The following is a 24,416-nucleotide window of genomic DNA, read 5'->3' as shown; positions in this document are numbered from 1 at the left end:
ATAATCTCAAGTGCATCTTGTACTGCTAAGCATTCAGACTACAGAGCAGACTTTGATTTATGTAAAAAGTTTGAAGTGTGTGTTTGAGCAGAACACCAGTGTGTTGTTTATAGGAGCAAATGCGTTCCCCTTCTGAATCAATAAACCCAGATGCTGTGTGTATACTTAACCGTGAGTCTTGTTGCAGGTGGCATCTGTTTCTGAAGTGTGTGTTTGTACTTCAGAAGAACATGATAACTACAGCTCCACTGTGCTTTGGTGTACTCAGGGAAGTGTGGAGAGAAGATCACTTTATCAGTGACAGCCCTCAAGTGGACCTCTGAACTAAACAAACAAAGGCAATGGTGTTCTGTCCACTGTCTGCAAACTGTCAGAATCGTGTCACACCTGAGCAGAAAACAAACCTGTTGACAGTCTCAGTTCAACAGATGTCTGGAGCTCTTAAGATCACTGGTAAACTGAGCTTTGTATTTTAACTCTTCAATATTTTCTTAAGAATACTAAGAAAGATTACTACAAAAATTAGAGGATTTCCCCCCCAGGATTTAGGAATTATAATTTTCCTTTTTCCTTCTAGATAGATAGATAGATAGTATGCATGATGAAGCTTTGCCGTTTGGTATATAATTTTTTAAAAGGATCCTTTTAAATCTTTAATTGTAAATATTATAATAATGACTGATTCTTGCTGATAAAGTTATTTACATTTACATTTAGCAGACGCTTTTATCCAAAGTGACTTACAAATGAGGACTTACTTCACCAAAGGGCAGTTTTTCTATTATCTAGCAGTTCAGGAATTATTGATTTTTTTTAATCAGGACAGTCAAAGGGCAAGAGACAATCCATTCTAATCATCACAGTGTGCTTAACTTAGTGAAACAATAAAAGTGAGGTGTAAAATGTCAGTCCTCTTAATTAAAAGGACTAAAAAGAATGCTGTTCTGATGCTAATCTTGTAGTTCATCTTTTAAACATTCAATTGTGGATTTAGGTTAATGGTTAAGCAACTTCTGGAGAAGATTCTGGAAGACCTAGGTGTATCCGACCAGACGAGGAGTGCTGGGAAAACTCTTCCTCATGCTCATGCATTTCTCCTGATCCAGGAACAGAGAGTTGGCTTTGATTGACAGGTCATGCTCTAGAGCAACTTTGGTCTTCACCAGGGTCTGGAGAGTGTTCTCGGCCTCCATCAGTCTCTCTCTCAGCTTATGAATGGTGTCTTCAATCACCCTCACCTCTGTAACTAGCCTGAGAAAGAGAGAGGGAGTAAAGCAAGGAAAACAGGTTTGGCATCTGATTTTTGCATCTAGATCTAATTTCGTAAGCAAACCAGTTTCTGTATCCAAACCGTTTCTTGACAGATATATAGGACGATTACCTGTGATGAGGATTGTCTCTGCAAAGTTCGACATTGGGTCTGCGAGACCTCTCTTCCAACCGGGTCTGGGCCACTTTAAGTGGGTTTTCTTTGTCTCGGATTGCCTTTTTTAAAGCTTCAATCAGCATCTCGGTCTGGAAGATTTCCTGAAGAGTCTGAAAGTGGAAGCAAGAAGGCAAAAAAAGAGAAAGAGAGTTGATTGAAAAAGTGACAAAGTCAATTATTCTTTGTGTCTGAATTCTTGACCCTTCTCAAAGTTAAAAAGGTCCAGGCAAGTACACTTACTTCTACTGTATATATCATAATTGACAGTCCAATGCACTTTAATCTGAAGTTAGACTGGTCTGGTTTTGTCCTGGGCAAAATTCCCACCAATCCACACAATCATGCAGGACAAATCGGGAAGAGCAATAATCAAACCCCTCAAAAGTAAACAGAACCCATTAATCAGATTTTTATTTTATTTTATTTTATTTTATTTTATTTTATTTTATTTTATTTTATTTTATTTTATTTTATTTTATTTTATTTTATTTTATTTTATTTTATTTTATTTTATTTTATTTTATTTTATTTTATTTTATTTTATTTTATTTTATTTTATTTTATTTTATTATTTGTGGATTTGTGATTACTTAATACTTTCTAAAACTGACTGATGTGTGAAGGATTTGAAAGAGCTTTATAGTTCGCATTACAGCCCATATCAGCCATATAAATACATAATGGTCATAAAAAAATATGCACAATCAAGTGTCTAGTTACAGAGACATCTTTTACATAGACACACACTCCCTCACGAACACGATTTGATGTAATCTCATTTTGAGCAATCAGCATCATGAATGATAGTTCTTTATTGGTTACCTCATGCCTCTGATAACAGCCGTCAAGAACTTAAACATTACAGACAGCTGACAGGGCTTCTTCATGCTCTTCATTAACCTCCTTATCAACAGACTCTAGTGTTTAGAGCTTCCTATCTACATCTTTAGGGCATAAACAAGCAGGCAATTTATTTTGGGTCCTGTCCAGTCAAAGTGAAGTGGTAAGGAGGAAGTAGGATAGATCCTGTTATTACTAAACATCAGGTGAAGAATAAGTGGTTAAAGTAATGACGTGATGTTCAGCATTCTGTGGTTACCTTGGCCAGGTGGGTTTGCAGATTGTTCTTGGTGTCTGCCATCTCAGAGATGCGGTTGGTAAAGGACACATTTACAGAGTTAAACTGGTTCCACATCTCATTTGAAGTGGCGTTGAGCAGAATCTCAATCTCATCACGGAGTTTGTGAGAGGCAGCGCGTTCGCTCTGAGAATGCAGGATGTTGTCGTCAGTGAATTTCGACCAGGAGTCTGGAAGACTGATACTGTTGAGATCATAAAGAGAGTAAGCAGAGTAAATTATAACATTATTAGGCTGATAATCCTGACCCTAACATATCCTAAAAATAGAATTGTCTTTTTTTTAGTTAAAGTTCTATCATGACAACTCTCAGAAGATGACAATGTCAATGTGTTTGGTCTTGGCGGAACAGATCTGCTACACTGCTGCGGCAGAGCAAGTACCGAGACCAGTACATCCACAATATGCTGCTGTGAGCGTGTAAGAAATACTGCTGCTGCAAATATAACATACAGTATATTAAATAACCCCCATATAGCATACATGAATCACCCCGTAGTAGCAAATTTATACAGGTGGAGCTGGGGAAGGTGAAGGGTTTCTGAAGCATGCTGCAACTACTACAGCAAGCTCTAGCTAAGTATTTGAATGTTGAGCAGCGAGCTCATTGGCTGCTGATACAAAAAGAACCAATCAGCTGCACCATGTGATAATGATGTTATTATGTCAGATTGAGTTAGACCTATCGGACTGCACCGTCTAGAGTTTAATGGCAGAACTTCGTATTAAAACTCACGATGGGTCCATGCGATCGATCCCTCTATAGTAGCTGATTCCATCAGAGGTGTTCCTGAGATGGTGACACCTATCATCAATTCTCTGTGCTGTGACCTTGTCACTCAAATCTCTCTCCAACTCGTGTTGTGCTGCACGATTCGACCTGAGGATAATAATGAATATAATCACATGCACTGTTTAAATAATAATATTAAATAAAATATTTAATAAAGTATTTAAAATGGACAATATGAAGGCAAAGTTGTATTTTGGGGGTTATTTATAATGCTTTCTGCGAGACTCACGCTAGTTGAGCAATAGCTCGGTCTAAATGCCGCCTCATTCTCTCCTGACATGACTTAATCACTTCCACTTCCTGCAAAAAAGGCAAAATTAACTTTTTCAAAAATAGAAATAATGACTGCTTCACATTCTTCATGTGGAAAGAATTTTATAGTAGCTCAATGATTTATTTATAAGTGAGACTTGAAATGAACACACATCAGTTGCCTAGGGCATTGGTAGGCTACTTTATACAGTTTGTGGTCATTATATAAAATATTTGACCTCAGAATGCCACAATTGACCAATCAGAATCAGGTATTCCAGAAAGCCTTGTATTAAATGTAATGTAGTCAAAACAAACTCACAGTGCTTAAGAAAGCCCCTTGCAAAATAATTGATATTGACATTGATTTTAAATACTACTAATATTTGAGGTTGTTTTTGGTTTCAGGTGTTATGTGTTTAGATGAAAGCTCAGGTGACCTCACCTTAATTAAATCTTTCTCTACATCATCATGAACCAGATCAATGGACATCCGCTTCTCTCTGTGGAACAAACATTCCTGAGAAACCTGGGAAGAGAAAAACAGTGAGAATATTTATGTAGACAATACAATGTCTATTTAATTGTATTTTTATATATATTTTAATAATTTTATTTTATATATTTTTCATGTATTTTCATTGTTTTTTTATTTTTATTTTATTTTTTATTTTTTTGCAGTGTTCAGTTCGAAATTTGACGTAATAATATGACAGAACATCACACGGGATTACACGTCCTGAGTGATTACACTCAAAATGTGACAGCGGAAGCTCTAGTAAGCAATTACATCACTATGGAAACGTCTTGTGATCATTCTCGTGGTCATTCCTGTCAGATGACAGCAGTGTGACATTATTTTGGAACTCATCCAGCACTATAGTAGTCAGCATGTTTTGGTGTGGTTTCTGTGGAAACAGTCTCTTACTGTGACTCAGACGGGTAACTCTGTAAAGACAGTGGTGGGACACATTGAGGTCACTGTATATCTAGTGTGCTTTGTGCTCAGTGTGATTGAGTGTGTATATCTTACACCCCACTAGGTTCTGTTACCAAGTGGTTTCTAACAATGGGTCACCTGACACTCTACTGTGGGCTTTTCTAGTTACTGGGTCTTTAGCTAGATCACTGTGACCCAAATTAGGTGTGGGGCTGATAGAAAACTGCTATAGCTATGCCATGCTAGCATTCCAAGCACGGATGGAATATTTGTTACAGTAGTAAAAGCAATAAATGACCTTTAAATCTGTTTAGAGAGGTGAAATGTGCAAATATAGTGTTAGTTATTTTTGCCACCAAATGTTACATGCATAAAAATTCATGTTTTTTTTTAATTATTTTTATTTAATTTATTTATATATATATATATAAGTTTTTTAAGGTGTTACAAATTATTGTGTTAAGTAGTCCCTTGCAATTTGAAATATAAAAATACTACTTCAGTTAGAGTTCATTATTAATGTATATAATTAAAATATTTAATTTAATATTTATATATAAATGAAATATTATGTCATATATATTAAATATATTATATATTTATTGTGTATATTGATTATGTATATTTCTTCTATATATATAGACATACATATACATTCATTTATATTTATGTATGTGTATTATGTATATAATTATTCACATATAATTTTTACTTTTTTAAATGATATATTAATTATATAACCTGAAGTGGCCCTTCAGTCTCAGCAAGTGCTCTTTCCAGTCTTCTTTTCACATCTGTCAGCGCTGATATCTCTGTCACCATGTTGTCTATCTCATGATTGAGCTCTGATCTCCAGAAGCTGATGTCGTTTAGTCTTTCTCCAATGTTCTTGCTGGTGGTGTCCTGAGTTCTGCGGGTCAGCTGGTCCTTGTCCTGGATCATTCGGATCGTGTCCCTCCGAAGCCTTTCAGCACTGTTCCGGGACGACTCTGACTCCCTGTAGTTACTGTGGTTGGACTTGAACCAGTCCTCTGGCATGTAGCGTGTACTGAGAGCTGTCCTGTTAGAGGGGTAAAACATGGTCTTGGCACGGACCAAATCTAGGTTTTCTCTTTGAAGGGCTGATACACTCGGGATAGCGCTGCCACTTCTAAAGTACGAATTAGTCCTCCAGGGCATGTTTGAATTCTGGTTGAGGGTCAAGGCTGGCTGGTGGCTCCTATAACTGGACGCTGTGGTGGATATGGCCGGTAGGAAATGGCTTGTTTTTGGCCGAGTGTAAGTGGCCATCTGAGTGGATCCAATCAGCTCCATGTGTCAATCAATTAGCCACCTTTTCCCTGTGAAATACAACAGAGATTGCTTTGGAATGTGTACAGTCACTTGTGGTTAATAACTACATGCCTAGGCTGCATGTGTGTGTGTGTGTTTCAGACATGGAAACACTGACATTAGGACCTAATATCAGACTGTATTCAATAGTTAAGGAGAAAATGTAAAAGACAGCAATTTATTATCGTATTACATTGTTTATTTTTTTATATTCACTTAAGTAAATATGGAAATTCTGAAGTAAAATATGGAAATATAGATATCAATCATTATTTGAATATTTTAATGTGTTAAGCTTTATTATATAGCTAAACTTAGTTAATGTTACGAATGAAGTTATCATAATTTGTTACTTACACATGCAAGGCATTGGAGAACCATTAATGTAGTGTCTCTGACCTATTAAATAACACTTGGAAGTAAAGCCTTAACGCCTTTTGAAATATTCTATTAACTTGCGTAACTGTTAATTTAAGTACTGAAAAAGACAACATGCAAATATTAGCCTAATTGCAAGTCGTTTTGGACAAACTGAAAACATATCATGCAAATTAAATATGGGAACAGAATATTATTTGCATTGCATCGTTTTATCTTGTCCAAAATGCGCCACATTATTACATCAAAGAAACATCAAACTGACTAAATACCTCGAGCAAGAAAATTTGGAAATGTATAATAGATTCTAAAACAGATTAATTGAATGTGTGTTGTAAACTCACCGTGTGTTTGAATCTCGTCTGTCACTCTGATGAAGCGCAGTCTGTGCACCGCTGACAGGTGTAAGCGCGCACCTGTGCAGAACTGTGGAGACCTTTGCGCATGCGCGACAGATCTCGAACGACACTGCTGTGCATTATTGATAGACAAGCCGTTCAGCGCTCATCATTCCGCGAATCACTTCCGTAAGAGCTCAGTCGAAAGCGCAGTTATCCAACACTACTGCTGGTTTAGAGGCAGGTAACCAATGACAACCAAACACATGGATGGATTGACGGGGCAAGTCTATATAAATAAACAAGAAGCATGAATATATAACATGTATGTATATACTGTGTGTGTGTGTTTGTCTGTCTGTATCTATCTATCTATCTATCTATCTATCTATCTATCTATCTATCTATCTATCTATCTATCTATCTATATATATTAACAGGGTTCAGTGATCTATCTATACAGTACACTATACCTCTGAACATATTCTCAGAAAATTTTCCAACTTCATGCTTTCTGGGCAGTCAGACCCCCTGATGAGTTAATGTACAATTTTCTAGAAACCATTGAGAATACATGAACTAGCAGTAAGAGTTCAGCGGGGTCAAAGTGATCAGCCGTGATGAATTGGGACAAAGGGTCATTCTGATCATTTGGCATAGTTTCATGCCATTTTATGCCAAGCATGCTACTGAATGAAGTCATATGCATCCTTTTTTATCACTAAGATTCGTATTCATTCATGATCTGTGTTTTTTGTTTGCAGCTGTAAATACTAGTGCATATATGAACAATCATCCTCAACTCTGCATTCAGGGCTGGTGTCTGAGAGTGCAGATAATCCCTGTGTTTCTGGTCTAAAGTTTCAGAAGTGATGACACTTAAAAGCTGAGAGTTCAACATGTGATGCCTGAGTGTTTCAGTGCAGCTTTTACTTGAGTCTCAAATGACCATCAAACACCTGGGTATATGTGCAGAGAAAATAGACTTTTATTTGTGTTTATACTAGGAAACACGGCACAGTTAATATTTCAGTTCACAATTAACTGGAGTTCTTGCTGCAGGGGTGTGGCACATCTGGACAGGAAACACAACTGGAAGTGTGAATGTAAATTTTGAGTGCAAAGGGAGAACCACCTCCGGACTGAAACAGGAATTTTTTAGTTTAAAGCACACACCCATGAGAAACTCAGTACTGCATACACATTAAAATGTATTGTCAGTTAATTAAAACACAAAATTATATCAATAAAATTTAAAACTGTTTTTATTATAAAAAAGAAATACAATGGTTTTAAATTTCATTTTTAAAACATTAAATACATATCCCAACTGTAAAATAATTGCTTGTGAATTTTTAGCATTACATCACTCACTCACCAATGGATCCTGAATGGGTGCCGTCAGAAAACAGCTGATAAAAACATCACAATAATCCACAAGTAATCCACAAAACTCCAGTCCATTAATTAATGTCTTGTGAACTGAAAAGATGTGTTTAAGAAACCAACCTAACTTCAAACTGTTGCTTCCGGGTAAAATACAAGTCCTCTATCCATAATATTGCTTTCTCCAGTGAAAACGTTGTGTCATCTGAATCAGGAGAGAAATATGCACAGATCAAGTGAAAACAGTCCGAAACAGTTCTACTAATATGTAGGAGGATTTTGATGTGAGAGGACAACTGGTGATGGACTTTTACTGGAGGAAGCATAATTATGAATTATTAACTGGTATTTTGACCAGAAGCGATGGTTTAAAGTTAAAGCTTAAATCCAGATCCAAAAAGATACTTCTATTTCATCACAACTTTAATAGTAGGATCACTAGAATAATGCTAATGTTTTGTGTTTGCAACCACCAAATTCCATTGTTTTGCAAAAACCCCACACTGTCATGGCTACCATTATTTGTGGACACATTCATCTTCCTGAATGGAGGGAATCTGAGCTATGAATCAGTGAGTTAGGTGAGAGGACACCTTCTAATTATTGCATGGCCCCCAATACCTTCACTCCCCCTCCGTGAGGATGGGTTACCGCTGCCTTATCAATGATTCATTCAACAGGAAGAGAGCACACTGGGCTATTTAACACAGTATAATCATCCGTGTGTCTTGTTACAACCCAGGCTAAGAGACACACATATGTGCCCAGGACTGAGGCTGAGTGTCGTGTGTTTATCCCGGCTGGGCTTGTGTCTCTCAGTTCAGAAGAGGGTGTTGACATGTTTTGACTCATGCAAAAGGAAAATCGCTTTGCCGCTGAGTCTCAAAGTCATTCTTCATAGACTGGAATGCAACATGTGGGTTTGTCTTACTGTGGAAGGAGGATAGAATACAAACCACAGTCAATTTTGTGGGATTATGTTTGTACATTGCTACATTAAAAACTATACTATTATCAAAAATTCTAATTAATCTATTTATAAATTCTTTTTTTTTTTTGCATGGACATAATTTTTTGCATTTTTTGCATAATTTAAAAATTCAAAAAAATTATTTTAAATGTGTTTATTATTATTATTTTTCTACTGGTCTAGTGGTGGATTATAATTTTAATATCCAATTATTAAATAGTTAATAATAATTAAATTGCATTAGCTATTTACATATACATTAAATATTTAAATATTAAATAATTATTTGTATTTCACTGATGTGTTTTCCAAAGTGCAACTGTGCTCTTCATTTTTGGGAAGTTGCTTGTACATTGCCAACATACAATAAAAGCTATAATACTATCATAAAATAAAATTAATTGAATTTATTAATATACTTTTAAATCATAAACTGCAAAATCACTTTCTTATTCAGTATATTTATGACCCTTTTTTGATTAAGAAACTTTTTTTTTTTTTTTTGTAGCAGCTGCTTAAATATCAGCCTCAGCTTTGTAATGCAATGTTTTGGACTTTTGTTCCCTTCCTGTTGCTCTCTTTGCCAACGGATCAGAGTTTCTCAACGTGAACCTCCCCAACCGGAGCCCCTCTCTGTTATCCCGCTGTGGTTTTCTCCCTGATGACTTAGTCTTTACTAAAATAACACTGCATGAATTCCCTGTTAGGCAATCCAGCCAACAGCCTACAATAGGGAAAGAATAGTCACACTTTTATTATTAGTATTAATTTCATGTGGACATTGGATCAATCTAGTCTGTATAATGTGGAAAACTGTTTCCATCTAAGTGGAGAAAAAAGGATGATAATTGCGACTTTATATGTTGGTTTTATATCTCACAATGTGACTTCTTAACTTATTTTAATTAGCATTTACTTTAAGATTAAAACAGGTTTCTTTAATTTGCTAACCACAACATTAAGAAAAAGTGCAGTTTTAGATTTTGCTGCTGAACCGCAGCTTCTCACCAGGTGGTCTAATATCACAACCGTCGGTTTTCTATGTCAACAGGGTAAGCTGAGATTCAAAGGGCGTTGTGCCAGCGATCTACTGTATCACTCGACACACATTCTGACGTATAAACACATAAGACCTCATGTCATTGCCTCTCCCCATGTTGAATATGCCCTGTAAAGGCATGAAGAACAAACCCACGGTTGACATCCATTGCTCTCCAAACAGCAAACACCTCCCCAGTGCCCATAGGATTCAGCCTAGAACGTGAGTGTAACTTTAGAGTATCCTATATTTACCCTAGTACCGTGGGTCTGGAGGGTCTGCGGTGTACTACTGCATGCCACGAATGCGTGAGAGGACAAACCCATTTTACAAACGCTATGGAGTCTTGCAAAGAGTATTCCAAGGATAGGTTTTCAAACTGTAGAGTGAAACACAGACTGAATTGCGGCCATGTTTTGTGCAAAAAGCACTCTTAAGGGCTGTTCACGCAGAACACGTTTTTGCATGCTATTCCATTAGTTCTTTTATGTAAACATGCACTAGATAGACATATTTGACCATTGCGCTCACCTCTCATTTCATGTCTCATTTCAACTTTCTAAAAACGTAAAATAAAGTTACTTTAAAAAAAAAAGAAAAAGAAAAAGGATCTGCATCTGCCCTTTGTCTTGCATTTTGCAGTCCACTGAACAGCTTTCAAGTTGTTGTTTTTTTATGCAAATAAGCTAGACAAAAATGTTTGACTGTCTTATGTTTTTGCAGCATCTCGGTTATGACATAGCATTGTAAAAACATTTTAAAAAATGCATCTGCAAATTTTTTGTATACCACTCCCCTGTCCCACTTTTTTTTGCAGTCCTCTGCACTGCTTTACCATCATTTTTTATGTTTGACGGATGTGTTTGGCTCCCATACGTTTTTTGTATACTTTAAGTTTTAAAAAAACACATCTGCAATTTTTTTCCATTCCACAGCCCTGTGTTTGGACTGGTTTTTTATGTTTTGTATTGTAAAAACATGGCACTCAAGTTAAAATAAGTTGAACTTTTAAAAAACAGACCTTCTACAGCTTGTGTCTCAAGCCGCATTTTTAAGAGTTATTTAAAAAAATAATAATAATAAAAACCTTTACAATGCAAAAGATTCAAAACGCACATGGTTTACGTGGAAAAACGATGTAAAAAGCAGAGCAGCGGATTGCAAAAAATAAGTTCTGTAAGAACAGCCCATTAAAGATAAAAAGTGTTTAAGTAATTATGCATTTTAACAAAGATCGGTTCAAAGATTTGATGAGAGAAGGTTTGAAAATGGTGTGACAACATGCCAGGTTTGACATCCTTGAAAGCAAGTGTAGGGTAGGGAAAATATGAAAGGGAAAAACTAAAAAAATTATATATATATATTTATGTATTTTTCTCTAATGCGGTCACATGATTTCCAAAGGTCATCAAAAAAACTATTTGCATTGAGAATCGACAGGAGTGTCAGATTTAAACAGTCAAATGCAAAATGAATATTGATGGATAAACTGCTGTGCTTTTATTATGAATCAATGCTCTCGGAGGGTTGGGTGGGATGCTTGACACTGGCTGGTATTCCAGAGGATCATATGGATTGAGAGAGAGAGAAAGAACCTGATGCTTGATCACTCAGATTACGGCACTGCAGGCTTCAGGTTTCCATGCTGAAGAGGGTTTGATGGCTGGTTATCTGAGGTGAGGTAAGGATGGACCATTCCATCTACATTCCTCTTCGTTACTGGGCCATAAATCACCTCTTCCATGAAGCTCTACACAGAACACACGTAACACATGAAGACTGGAAATGCTGACAGAGAGGAAGTGATGCTATTTACTATCTAAACACCATTGAAATTCTGCATCAGGAAAGGGCTTGGTCAAGTCTCTAATAATTTGGGGAGGGTCTGTGTTTACCTTTCCTCTCTGACTCCATCAAGTGTCAGTCACAGAGGATTGAACATCCTGCTTTGTTAAACTAGTGGCCTCTCTTTCCTTTTTAACTGTATATTTATTCAAACTTGCATGACTTCAGTTGCCCAGTTTTTTTGCTAATCATCAAAAGATTGAGTGAGGTAGTGAGCTGGTTCCAGACATGTGTAACTCTTTCAGAATATTAGTGATTAGGTTGGCAACATGACAACCATAGTTTCCTCACTGTTGTCATGGGCTGCCATCACACCTGAACAGGAGAGTAACTGAGGCATTAAATCTGATTGGCCAATAGCAGCCCCCTACTGAGACATAGGCATCTGGAATATCATTTGTCTTTAAGAGCTTCTAATTTTGAGATTAATTAATCTTTGCACATTTAAAGATGAATTAATTTCATTGCACAGATAACAATTTGGAAACAATTTACAGTATGTCTTTTGTTTTATATTTAAAACCTAACAAACGTTTTTTTATGTGTGTGTGAAAGAAACATTTATTTATTTAAATTTATTTTGCTACCCTTTTTTACTACTTGCTACTGGGTGTTGGGGTCCACATGGAAATTAAATTAAGTTAAGTTAAGTTAAGTTAAGTTAAGTTAAGTTAAATTAAATTAAATAAACAAACAAATGAATGAAAGTTTAAACTGAGAAATTTTACAATTTTATGCACAAAATGAGCTCATTTCAAATTTGATGCCTGCTACAGGTCTCAAAATAGTTGGGATGGGGGCATGTTTACCATGGTGAAACATCTCCTCTTCTTTTCAAAACAGTTTGAAGATGTCTGGGCATCTAGGTTATGAGTTTCTGGAGTTTTGGAGTTGGAATTTGGTCCCATTCTTGCCTGATATAAGTTTCCAGCTGCTGAAGAGTTTGTGGTCGTCTTTGACGTATTTTTCAGTTAATGATGGCCCAAATGTTCTCTATAGGGGTGACCCCGAATAGTCGACGATTCGATGCTTCGATTCGAGGAGCCTGATTCGACTCCCAATCTCACAGTCGAATATTCGCGGGGTGTTATGATCATGCCATTTTGGCAATATGAGGGTGCTCAAATGTCTGATTTCATTTAGAACTACCGGTTTTCTCCCAATACCTTAATATACAGTCTATGATAATGCTGTAAATAAGAATCTGAAAAGAAAAAAAGCTTTAAATAAATATTTTAACGTGCATGAATAAATCCAACCACCCCTATAGATTTAAATTTCACTTTCCATAATCTGTGACCAACAGAGGAGCATCTTGGCAGCAAGGATTTAAAACATTAACAAGACTCAAACTGACACAGGCAGAGTGAAAGACTGGATTTTTTTCAATCAGGTAGGATGCAAGTGATTTCAAAACATTTCAGCCGGTTTATATATATCGTGTTTATATTATTTATCTGGTAAAAGATGCATTTGGTTGAGTCGCTGCAGTAAAGTGCTTCATTGTACGGTGATTATCTCTTCAGTGCGAGCAGGACAAACAACAATGCTGAATATTAATGACTATGACTGGGGCTGTCATATACACATAACAGTATAATGAGAACACTATTATAATAAAACGCTGTGAATTTCTAGGGTTTAGTTGCTGTGTTTCTGCACGTTGTTGCGTGAAGAACGCGTGCACAAAAGGAGTTCATTCAGAGCCGCGCAGACACGTTCATGCATCGGGGCGTTTTGTGCAAATATAAGTTGTTATATTAACGTTATGTTGTATAAATAATGAGGCATATTCTATGAGATATAAGTTAAATCCCATTGATTAAAAACCTGCTATCAAATGCTTCATTCTACTGGTCAAAACAGAAATGCAGAACTTTAATAATACCTATCTTAAACATAACGTTATAATAAGAGCACTATTGTAAAAAATGTTGTGAATTCTTAGGGTTTAGCTAAGATTTAATGTTAACTATCTTTTTTTTTTTTTTTTTAAGCTATATTTTCGGGCTTTTATGCCTTTAATGGACAGAACAGTAGAAAGACCACAGGAAAGCGAGAGGGGAATGGGATCAGCAAAGGACCTCGAGACGGGAATTGAACCAGAGGTCTGCATTCCCGCGGCTGTCCCGCGGGAACCGACCAGATTTCTTGCAACACAGGATTAAATTCCCGAATAAAACGCGGTTGCGGTCGGTAACTCTGGTGCAGTTTGAACTGGAGCGGGCGGTCTAACAATATCCCGTTCCCGACGTCTTTTCAGAACACATATTGTGTTGTAAAGGTTAAACGAATTGTATCCTGACAAGACGAATAAAAATAAGTAATACAATTTTTGTACATTTTTATTTTCTCTGTGACACTTTTTTTTCCTACTGTGTTGGCAGCAAAATATTAAACGAATTTCGCGTCTTAAGACACAAAATTCGTTTAACATTTTGCTGTCAATAAAAGACTCTTGAAGACAAATAAAATAACAAATACAATTTTGTGCAGACTACACTTTTATTTGTTAGCCTGTCTTTCTTTCAGTAGAGGAAATTTAAATGTGTGATTCTGGAAACCAGATCTAAATTTAGCGGGAACGGTCGGGTAGGGAAGAAAATTATTCAAAGCGGACAGCTGGTGAACAAAGAGTAAATATATCGCGGGAGCTGGTGGGAGCGGGACTTAAAAAACAACTCCGCGCAGACCTCTACTTTGAGCAACCATGCATGGTCCTCTCCGATACCGTAACCCAGATAGCACACAAAATTTTGACAAAATTATATCCCAGTATATAATTTCATGATGATAAAAATTCCCAGGATTCTGCTACGTCTATTTTAAATATCATATTTGTATTAAGTCTCTGCATTATTCCAAAGATGGCTCTAGTTCTCAACTGAACGTGCAGGAGAAGCATTACTAAATTTGGCCAAAGAGAAACTGTTAAAATCTAAATTTTTCTATATTAACTTGTGCATTTTCCAAATGTTTATTAAAAGTGCAAAAATTCATTCAAAAAAATTTGAAAAGAAGTCAATATTTTACTTTTTCGGGTAACATTTTGTGTGTACGGTTCTAATTTCAGTTTTGGTTTTCAGCATAGCATTTAAAAATACAATAACCGTTATTTTTTCATTTTTTTTGGTCTGGGTTAAAAAACGAAAAACGAATGGACACAAAAGTACAGGGGCCGTAAAAGCTACACGGACCGACCTGGAAACAAGCTATTGCATGTTTTATTTGTGCGCAGAAACGAAAATAGGCTTAAATCAAGTCTTTATTTATTTATTTTGTTTGTTTGTTTGTTTGTTTTGTAAAGACATAATGAAATAGGCCTATGTGATTTCATGTGATTTGGTTTGCCGTTTGAATTTTATCTTATTACTTCAACTGTATTTTTAAAACAGTAAAAAACAGTAAAAAAAAAAAAAAAAAAAAAACTACCGGTACAAACAAGCACAAATGAAGCACAAACAAATGAGATTATTGGGGTAAATTTGAAGCATGTGGGGGGCTGAGTGACCTTAGAATGATCATTAAATATTATTTTAATCTAAAAAACCGAAGCAACACAATTTTTTTTTTTTTTTTTTTTTTACGGGCACAAACGAAGCACAAACAATGAAGACTATTTGGGGTAAACTTGGAACATGTGGGGGGCTGAGTGACCTCAGAATGATCACTAGATAATATTTTAATAGCCTATCTAAAAAACCGAAGCAGCACAAACGAAACTTTTACCGGCACAGACCAGCACAAACGAAGCACAAACCAACGAGACTATTTTGGGCGAATTTGGAGTAGGCTATGTGGGGGCTGAGTGACCTCGAATGACCTAAATATTATTTAAATATATATAAAAAACCAAAGCAGCACAAACGAAATTTTTTACATCACAAACCAGCACAAACGAAGCACAAACGATTGAGCCTGTTTTGGGTGAATTTGGAGCATGTGGGGGGCTGAGTGACGTCATCGCCTATTATTCAGTGTCTAATATTTTAAAAACCGAAGCAGCACAAACGAAACTTTTATTGACGATTGAAACTATTTTGCCAACGTTTTGCGTTGGATGGGGGCCCAACTTCACGCAGGTAATAAACTTAATTAGTTGCTAGATGTTCTCCCAGCTGAATCTTTTCAAAATTTCTTGCTTTTTCAGTCCTTTGTTTCCCCCATGCCAACTTTTTTGAGACCTGTAGCAGGCATCAAATTTGAAATGAGCTCACTTAGTGGATAAAAGTGTACAGTTTCTCCGTTTAAACATTTGTTATGTTCTCTATGTTCTATTGTGAATAAAATATTGGCTCATGTGATTTGAAAGTCATTTGAATGTGATTTGAAATTTATTCAAATTTAAAAAACGTCCCAACATTCCAGGAATTCAGGTTGTATAATGAAATATAAATTTAGCCTAACTGTGGGATAAATTGAATCAGCGTTCATTAGGCTGTTTGAGTAATAGAAGTTTGTTTAGCAATAAAGATGTTACAGTGCATATTAATAGAAGTGTGCAGAGTCAACAATGTCAGTCAACACATTTGCTTTATATTTTTTGCGTGTTTGCTTTAGTCTAGATAAGATCAATGTTTGAAAATCCTTGAATGTCTTAAACGGGAAACATGTGGCGCTGTGAGAAGCTTTCTAAGTGACGTTTGGAATGTCTCAGTTCAGGTGTTAGATCATGTGCTATTCAGATACTTAACTGCCACATTCTAAGCCTCGGTGAATCTCCTCCTATAAATATTCCCAATGGGTGGTCTCTTTAATGGCATATAGAAGCTACGCTGAGGAGGCTGCATGATCCTAATTAAGGTTTGTGTATAAGAAAGCACATTTGCTATCTCTTTGGCTCAATTTTCGTCGTTTCTGCTTTCAGCAGAAAGGTTAACGCTGGCATGCAATGTGCTCATTAGTGCTCCTAATTTGGCTCCTAGACTAAGACAGGCCTCTGTCTAGACCATCATTCATTGTTAATGTTTAGAGTAGATTTGCATTCTACACTGTAGGTCTGTTGGAAAATCTTTAGCGGTACCAAGAATGGTACAGTATTGGATTACATAGTAGAACGGCACAGGCGCCAATGATCAGATTAGGCTAAACCACAGGGGAAAGGGATGGCAGATAAACCTTAGCATGGTGCATTTGTGCTTTTGAAAAGTGCAGGTCTTAATAAATGGTCTAGACATACAGCTGGACCACAGAAGAAGACATCTGGGCAAAGCGTAAATAATGCATATCAAAACTCCAACCCATTCTCACTCCCAAGGCGTCAAAAACTGAAGCATGGTCAAACGCCTTTCGCGTCACTATGAAGACGCCAAAAGTGCCCCTAGGCGTCAGTATATGACAAAATAGGATCTCCATTGCTTTCTTTATGCGTCAGGTCAAGACGTTATGGAAAATGACAACACGTTCTCCTCCGTTGTTTTCGGTTTGCATGCATTTGTTAAAAATAGAAATCATTTTATATACATTTATACTTTTATTGGAGCACCTAACCCAGACCCTACTCTAAACCTACCCACTTTTGAACAATATAAAACACGCAACAGGCAAATATAAGTGCAGTCACAGGTATTTATTGCAAAAACTGACCATAAACAAGCAGTATAAAATCATTGCAAACAAGTCGTGTTGCATTCCAAGTCTTCTGAAGCCATACGAAGTCTTTATGAGAAGAAGAAAGCAAAACATAAGGTTTTAACCGCTGAAAATGATCCCGCTCCGTTAATGCGCTCACATCTCATTCAAAAAGATACTCCCGTCCCGTAGCATGACGCAATCTGTCACGAGACACAGAAGAGCCAATAGCCTGTCAGAACAGCATAACGCAATCTGTCACGAGACACATAAGAGCCAATAGCATTTCACAACCAAGGCTGAGGTAAGGCTTCTTCTGGCGGCATTTTTTGAATTCGCGCACAGACTGCAGCATACAGGATTAACGGCGGACAGAGACGGCGATCGCGTCTATTCCGCTCACAAATCAAATGTTTTAACTCGGAAGATATTTTTTGAATAAATTATGATGGTAGTTGTATCTGCCTGTTATATCTTGTGTTTTATTGACAAATAAAACACAAAAAATTAGGGGCAGGGGTTGGGTTATGTGCTCATAAATGTGTAAATAATGTAATATAAATAAAACTGTTGTGGCTGTTTACATTGAAAAATCACACCCCAACATATATGCAATAATGGCACTGTTATTACCCAATATATAATTTAATTATGACGATAAAATTCCCAGTATGGCGTCGGCATATTGACGCTAAGGGTTTCCTATTTAAAGCAACGGAGGACCCTGCAAGTCGAAAAATGACGCTAAGGGGTACCTTGAGCGTCAAAAAGCGACGCCAAGTGGTCCTGACCAAGCTTCAATATGTGACGAGTTGGGTGTGAGAATGGGTTGAAAACTCTTATGAGATGATATAACATTTGTCATGGCCAATAGTAGAACATCGAAATACATCATTTCTGAACTAAGATCTTTGCTAAGTACTTGGCACAATCCAAATCCTTCTTCAGTGTTATTTAGGCTATAAGATGAGTATGTATATGAAGGTGGGCCGTAAGGTGTGATCAATTAACAAAATAATTTTCAGCAATTTCCATAAATTGTGATATAATACATTTACATTTATGCATTTGGCAGACGCTTTTATCCAAAACGACTTACATTGCATTCAAGTTACAGTTTTTACATTTTATCAGCTCTTTATCAGTTTTTACATTTTATCAAAATAATAATTATTTTAATACCTCAATAAATTATTTTCTTAATGCCTTTTATAGAACCATACATTCTACTATTATAAGTTGCAACATTGCTTGGTAACAGCATATATTTAGACCAATGAGCTACATACATTACTTGGCAGGAAAAAAAAAAAAGATTTATTATCTTAATGTTTTTTAATAATCTATTTAACATAAAATGGAATGTCTTTTTTTTGTCATATTAATGTTGCCAATGTTTTATTAATCCCTTTTGGTGAATTTTCCACATAGTTCAATAAAAATTCTGTCTTCATTTACTCATCCTTATCATATCTGAAAGTAAACTGCATCTGCCGAGTTATAAAAATGACAAAACCACCTTAAAATTACTTATTTTAGTTTTGTCATTTATTCATTTTTGCTCCCAAAGCTTGAAAAATAAAATATAAAGCTAAAACACTGTGCAAAATATAATTTTGTCCCATGCTAAATAATGTTCAAATCAAAGGACTGGACCTGTCGAGGTCTAAAACTGCCTTAAAAATGTCTTCTTCCATGCTAATATATTACATTAGGTAGGTATGTATGTATGTGTATTTTATTTGTTTCGTTTAATCCTGTGATTTATTTGTTGTAATTTCATAATTTAGTTATTTTAATTTTGTCATTTTTGGAAAACCACTTCCCCATCTTTATTGCATGAAAAAGCTTAATAAAACAAAACAAAACAAAACTATCTTTAAATATATTAATCTAGCATATATTTGAATATATACAGTATATATACACTGAATATATGTATTTGAATGTTCGATTAAAGTTTCAGTTCAGTTTCACATTTCGGATCTTTATCTCACCGACATATAAAAATGTAAACAGAAACAGGTTGAGAGAGTTTGACAACAGACTGAGAAAGGAGCTACAGATAGACAAGATTAGGCAGACAGACAAAGAAATTAGATTGATATCAAGCATAGACAGACAGAAAGCACCACACATGTCTGACAGCTCGCTCAGGCTGCAGTCACAGAGCCAAAGTTCCTGCCTGCTGAGCATGAATGCAGGGCTCTGTTCGTCGTCCCAGTCATCACATTCCTTCAGAGCCACACGGCCCAGCGGAGGAGAGGGCAGCAGCCGTGGAGCCTGGCCAGGATCTAACTTACAATACATCCAGTCTGCACACAGGCCTGCCAACAACCCCGTCATGCTCCCAAAATGTCACAGCTCATTGTCCGGCGGTTTGTCTCTGACGTAGGTGTGAAGAGCATTGTAGTCCTGAGGGATCACTTGGTCACTAAACACTAATTTTGAGATTAAACTAGCATGGTAAATGGTAGTTTACTAACAGGAATAGACATTATGTTGAGAAACTTGCATAGCTATAATCAAAACATCATGATTCACACTGAAGAAAACTTACAATAGCGTTTTATTGTAAAACAGACAACCAGTAAATGATGTACAAATATGTATACAGCTGGTATTTTTCCTTGTAGAGCAAGCTACTTTTGATAATTTATTACTTTTTTTTTTTTTTTTTTGCGGGATAGACATTCACATTCTCACCTAATTAAGCTTGCCATTTTTTTTTCATGCAAAACCCAAATAAGAGGCTTCTAGATATTATTAGACCAGGCAGAGGGGTAAAACAATATTAATGAATAATAATATCTATTTTTGAAATAAAATAATAACTAAAAATAATAAACAAAAATTTCTAATAATAAAAAAGTAAAGTACACCAAAAGGTTCTTTTTAACATTATTAAGGTCCTATCACTGTAAAAAGTGAAAGTTGACTTAACTTTAAAAAATTGAGGAAACCCGTTGCCTTAAAATTATTAAGTACATACTAATTAAAAAAAAAAGTTAAGTGAACTTGACAATTCAATTAACTTATTTTTTTAATTATCATATACTTAAAAATTTTAAGGCAACGGGTTTCTTCAATTTTTTTAAGTTAAGTCAACTTATCACTTTTTACAATGTATACAGCTTTTCCAACGCATTGTTCTTTATGGAACCTTATAAAAAAGGGTTGCGCTAGTTACAAGACAAAGAACCCTAATCTAGTGCCATTTAGAAACAATTTATCTTAAGAATTAAGAAATGAACTTCAACTTTTAAGGAGTATCTCTAAACAAACACACATGATTTAAAAAGCCACAATTTTGATCTTATTGGGTCATAGAGTATATAGATACACACCATATTGCTCTTGGTCCCTCTTTGTGGTTCCATACCAACAATGTTTACTAACATTTGTACAGGATTTCCTTTCATGCTTCACCTGGTATGTCAGAACTTTGTGTACCCAGAAACCTGCTCCTCCAGCTATGAGAAATGTCTGATGTCATATGATGTGTGCCTTTAACACCCTTTAATTGTGTGCCTAAATCCCTCCACGAAGTGTCATGAATGGGTGTTCCTCCTAAAAACATGATTTAGCACACTGCTGCGGATAAAATGCTGAATAGATAAGATTTTTGAGTTGCATTAGGGTGGGTCCATCCTGCGGTACAGCTGCCTTAAACTGCATTAAAATGAGGAACTGTATACTTGTTTTGCCAGTGCATTGGCATCAAAGCAATTTTTAATCGTCAGGAAATCAATGCTGTCTGATTTTTTTGTGTGTGTAGAAACTCTGCCCTCTCTGGTCAGTGAGTGTTTCTACATTGTTCAGCCAGCTATGGAAGGAGTGAGTCATCCAGTAAAATTTTATACACATACAAACAGAGATGAGAATGAGCAGTTAAACTGAGATCTTGTGATTTATACAGTCATATGTCCAAAATGTGAGGTGTAATAAGATATCTCTCTCCAACCAAACATGTTACATATGAAGCTGTTGTTGTTTTTACTGACAATCAATTCCGAATCACAAATGAATCACACTGCAAGAAAAGGCAGTGTTAATTAACTATATAGAAAACTGCTTAGTGCAATTTGTCAGCAAATATTGCATTAGAGATTGTAAATCAGCAATAAAAATAAGTACAAATGCAATGCACCAATAAAACAAAATAAATCACCTTTCTTTACTTTCAGAAAGAATGTATACCTGAATATTAGCATTAGGTGGGTTTCATTTTGTTTTATGTTAATCATAAAATAAATGCTGTTCTTTTGAACTTTCTATTCTATCTATTCAGTGCAACTGTTTTCAACTAATAATAAAAATAAACATTTTTTGAGCACAAAATCAGAACGACTTCTGAAGGATCATGTGACACTGAATACTGCAGTAATGGCTGCATTTAAAAAATAAAATCAGCCCTTTCCTCACTTTCAGGAAGGATTTATTACTTAGTTCCTGGAAATCAGCATTATGTGGGATTTGATTATGTAGGATGTTAGTTACTCATGGAAGTATGGAAGTGCGAGCGGCACATCACTGACTCAGCAGCAGAGCGCGGTGGGCGTTTCCTCTCTTTTGTTGGACTGGTGGGTCAGTGTGACCCTGGAAGGGGTGTGGATCGCTCTCCCAAATGCTCTGAGTACATGAGAAAACTATTTGGTGTGTAAATGTGAGTAATTCTGGACACATTTTTTGGGACTGAGCTTTGCAATACCTTTATCATAACTCATGGAAAGCACCAACATGTCTGCATATGAATCATTGGAAAGTAGAATCACATCTGGGAACCATACAATCTAAACGGAGTTAAAATGCCACATCACTTGCAGCACTTTTTAAGTGACTTTTAAGGTCTCTGATTGGCCACTTCAATAAAGCCGACATCTCGGTTTCAATGCTGCCTGAAGACTTTGTAATCCATTTAGTATTGATTTCCATGCACTAAAAAAAATGCTACTAAATGTTTTATGATAAAACCATATGGAAAGCAATTTTTTCCTACTTTCTAAACGTTTATAAGTTGTTAAAGGTTTATTATGCTTTATATATTTATTTTTTAAGGTAAGTTGTTGCAAACTATTTATTTTAGCTATTAGCAATTTATTGTTTTGTTCTTTAAATGTTGACAAATTCATCTGCCACACAGAAAAAATATATACACTTAATTTTATTTAAGGTAAGTGGTTGCAAACAGTTTATTTTAGCTACATTTAAATAAACAAATTTAGTTGAAAGTTAGTTAACTAAATTTGCTTATTTAAATGTAGCTAAAATAAATTGATTGCAACCACTTACCTTAAAACATTTTAGTAAATTCAATTAATATTAAATTATATATATATATATATATATATATATATTTTTTTTTTTTTTTTCAATGCACAGTAATAATGAAAAGATTTAGGGAGGGCAATGAAAGACTTTTACAAAATTATTTAATACAAAATTTATTCCATTTTAAAGAAATGCTGTTCTTTTGTACTTTATATTTATCAATGAATTCTGAATAAATAAATAAATGTTTCCACAAATATTTTTAACATTGATAAGAAATGTTTCTTTATTTGACCCTGAAGACTGGAGAAACTGCTGACAATTCAGCTTTGTCATCAAATGAATAAATCACATTTAGAAAATATTTGAATATAGAAAACAGTTATTTTAAATTATGATATTTTTTCCAAATATAACTGATTTTGGTGTATGGTCCAATAAATGTAGGCTTGGTAAAAAAGAGACTTGGCAGCACTATATATATATATATATATATATATATATATATATAATAAAATATGCCAATATTAATAATGTTTATGTTTTCATATTTCGTTACTTTTGCACAATAAAATAATAGCAGCGAGTGCAGATATTTATTAACGCCACCCACTTCTATTCAGATATTTTACATTTACTTTAATTTACACTTTGTATAAATAGCATCCATCATTATTTTCACTTAGTGTAAACAAGACAAGGCTTGTTGTTATTTATACTTGGTTATTTATAACAGAATCTACTGCTTAGCTAGATAATAGTAGTATAATAGATGCTGCCTAAAAGATTTAGGTCTTGTGCAATTTGAGTCATGAAGCAAAACCAGTTGAGAAGCACTAGCCTAAAGTATATGAGGTCAGATTCTGGAAAATATTGGCATACTGTTTCTCCAAACCCATGTGACTGAGCAAAACTACTGTAATATAGCCAACAGTGAAACAGCAGAGGTGAGTGCTGCCAAACTGTGGTCAGTGGCTGACTTCAGCAGCAGCAGGCACAATGAAGCATGGTCTGGTGCTACAGCTTGCTCATCCATCCGCACGCTGGCCTGGACGGCTGCCCACATCAAACCCAACACACATAGACTGCCAGTTCATGTCAAATTACAGTACAAATGAGTCTGAGAAGAAAACTCGCTTTTACCTCAATAGACGAATACGGGCAAAAAGTTACTTCTAGATGCAGACACATATGTGTACATAGTTATACACCCACCAAAGAGTGAACAGAAGCAGGATCAGTTAAGATATAGGTTTCAGAAGGTCACATGTTTAACATTTCAGATGACTTTACGAGCATGGTCTCAAATTAGCCCCCCTAGACACACCCTATAGTGACCAGTGCATCTGTCAATCAAAACTGTTAATTAGGTGGGATCCAGAATTGTGGATTTGTGGATCTTGTGGAATGTGGATCTTGCTAAGCTTCGTCATTGACTGAACATGTATAAAATATATTGATCACGCACGTTAAAAATTTAAAACAGAGAAATATTCTCAATCAGATGCAAGCAAATTTGTGATATAGAGTAAATTGACTTATGAAAGTATGCATGTATTTGCAATATGAGTGCAAAATATATTGTTTTCAGTTGATTTTATTTCAGTTCATCGTGAATGTTTTAAAGTCTGAATGTATGGATGTTATTGCAATGAAAAAAAGGCAATTGCAACTTATCTTACAATTCTGACTTTTTCCTTGCAATTCAGACTTTTTTCTAATATAAAGTCAGAATTG

At 35.5% G+C, this 24,416-nt stretch overlaps 1 protein-coding gene across 1 annotated transcript; it reads right to left on the bottom strand.

Moving 5' to 3' along the window:
- Positions 1-766: 766 nt before the first annotated feature.
- On the bottom strand, positions 767-6,756 carry tekt3 (tektin 3). Its single transcript, XM_058794118.1, has 8 exons — positions 6,604-6,756; positions 5,291-5,889; positions 4,055-4,138; positions 3,587-3,657; positions 3,301-3,444; positions 2,526-2,748; positions 1,382-1,536; positions 767-1,251 (listed from the first exon to the last, which is right to left on the bottom strand). Exons 2-8 carry the CDS (start codon positions 5,861-5,863, stop codon positions 1,035-1,037), a joined length of 1,467 nt encoding a protein of 488 aa, XP_058650101.1. The 5' UTR covers positions 5,864-5,889; positions 6,604-6,756; the 3' UTR covers positions 767-1,034.
- Positions 6,757-24,416: the final 17,660 nt, after the last annotated feature.

This window comes from Onychostoma macrolepis, chromosome 12, assembly GCF_012432095.1.
Source record: "Onychostoma macrolepis isolate SWU-2019 chromosome 12, ASM1243209v1, whole genome shotgun sequence".
Classification (NCBI taxonomy): Eukaryota; Metazoa; Chordata; class Actinopteri; order Cypriniformes; family Cyprinidae; genus Onychostoma; species Onychostoma macrolepis.
This window is presented reverse-complemented; position numbering and strand designations above follow the sequence as displayed.

What these genes read in the sequence shown, in the direction of transcription:
- tekt3 (XM_058794118.1), bottom strand. Translation starts at nt 5,863, where the DNA reads ATGGAGCTGATTGGATCCACTCAGATGGCCACTTACACTCGGCCAAAA. An exon ending in ATCGATCGCATGGACCCATC is followed by an intron (nt 2,749 to 3,300) that starts GTGAGTTTTAAT and finishes TGATCTCAACAG; the next exon opens with TATCAGTCTTCCAGACTCCT. An exon ending in TGCAAACCCACCTGGCCAAG is followed by an intron (nt 1,537 to 2,525) that starts GTAACCACAGAA and finishes TTCCACTTTCAG; the next exon opens with ACTCTTCAGGAAATCTTCCA.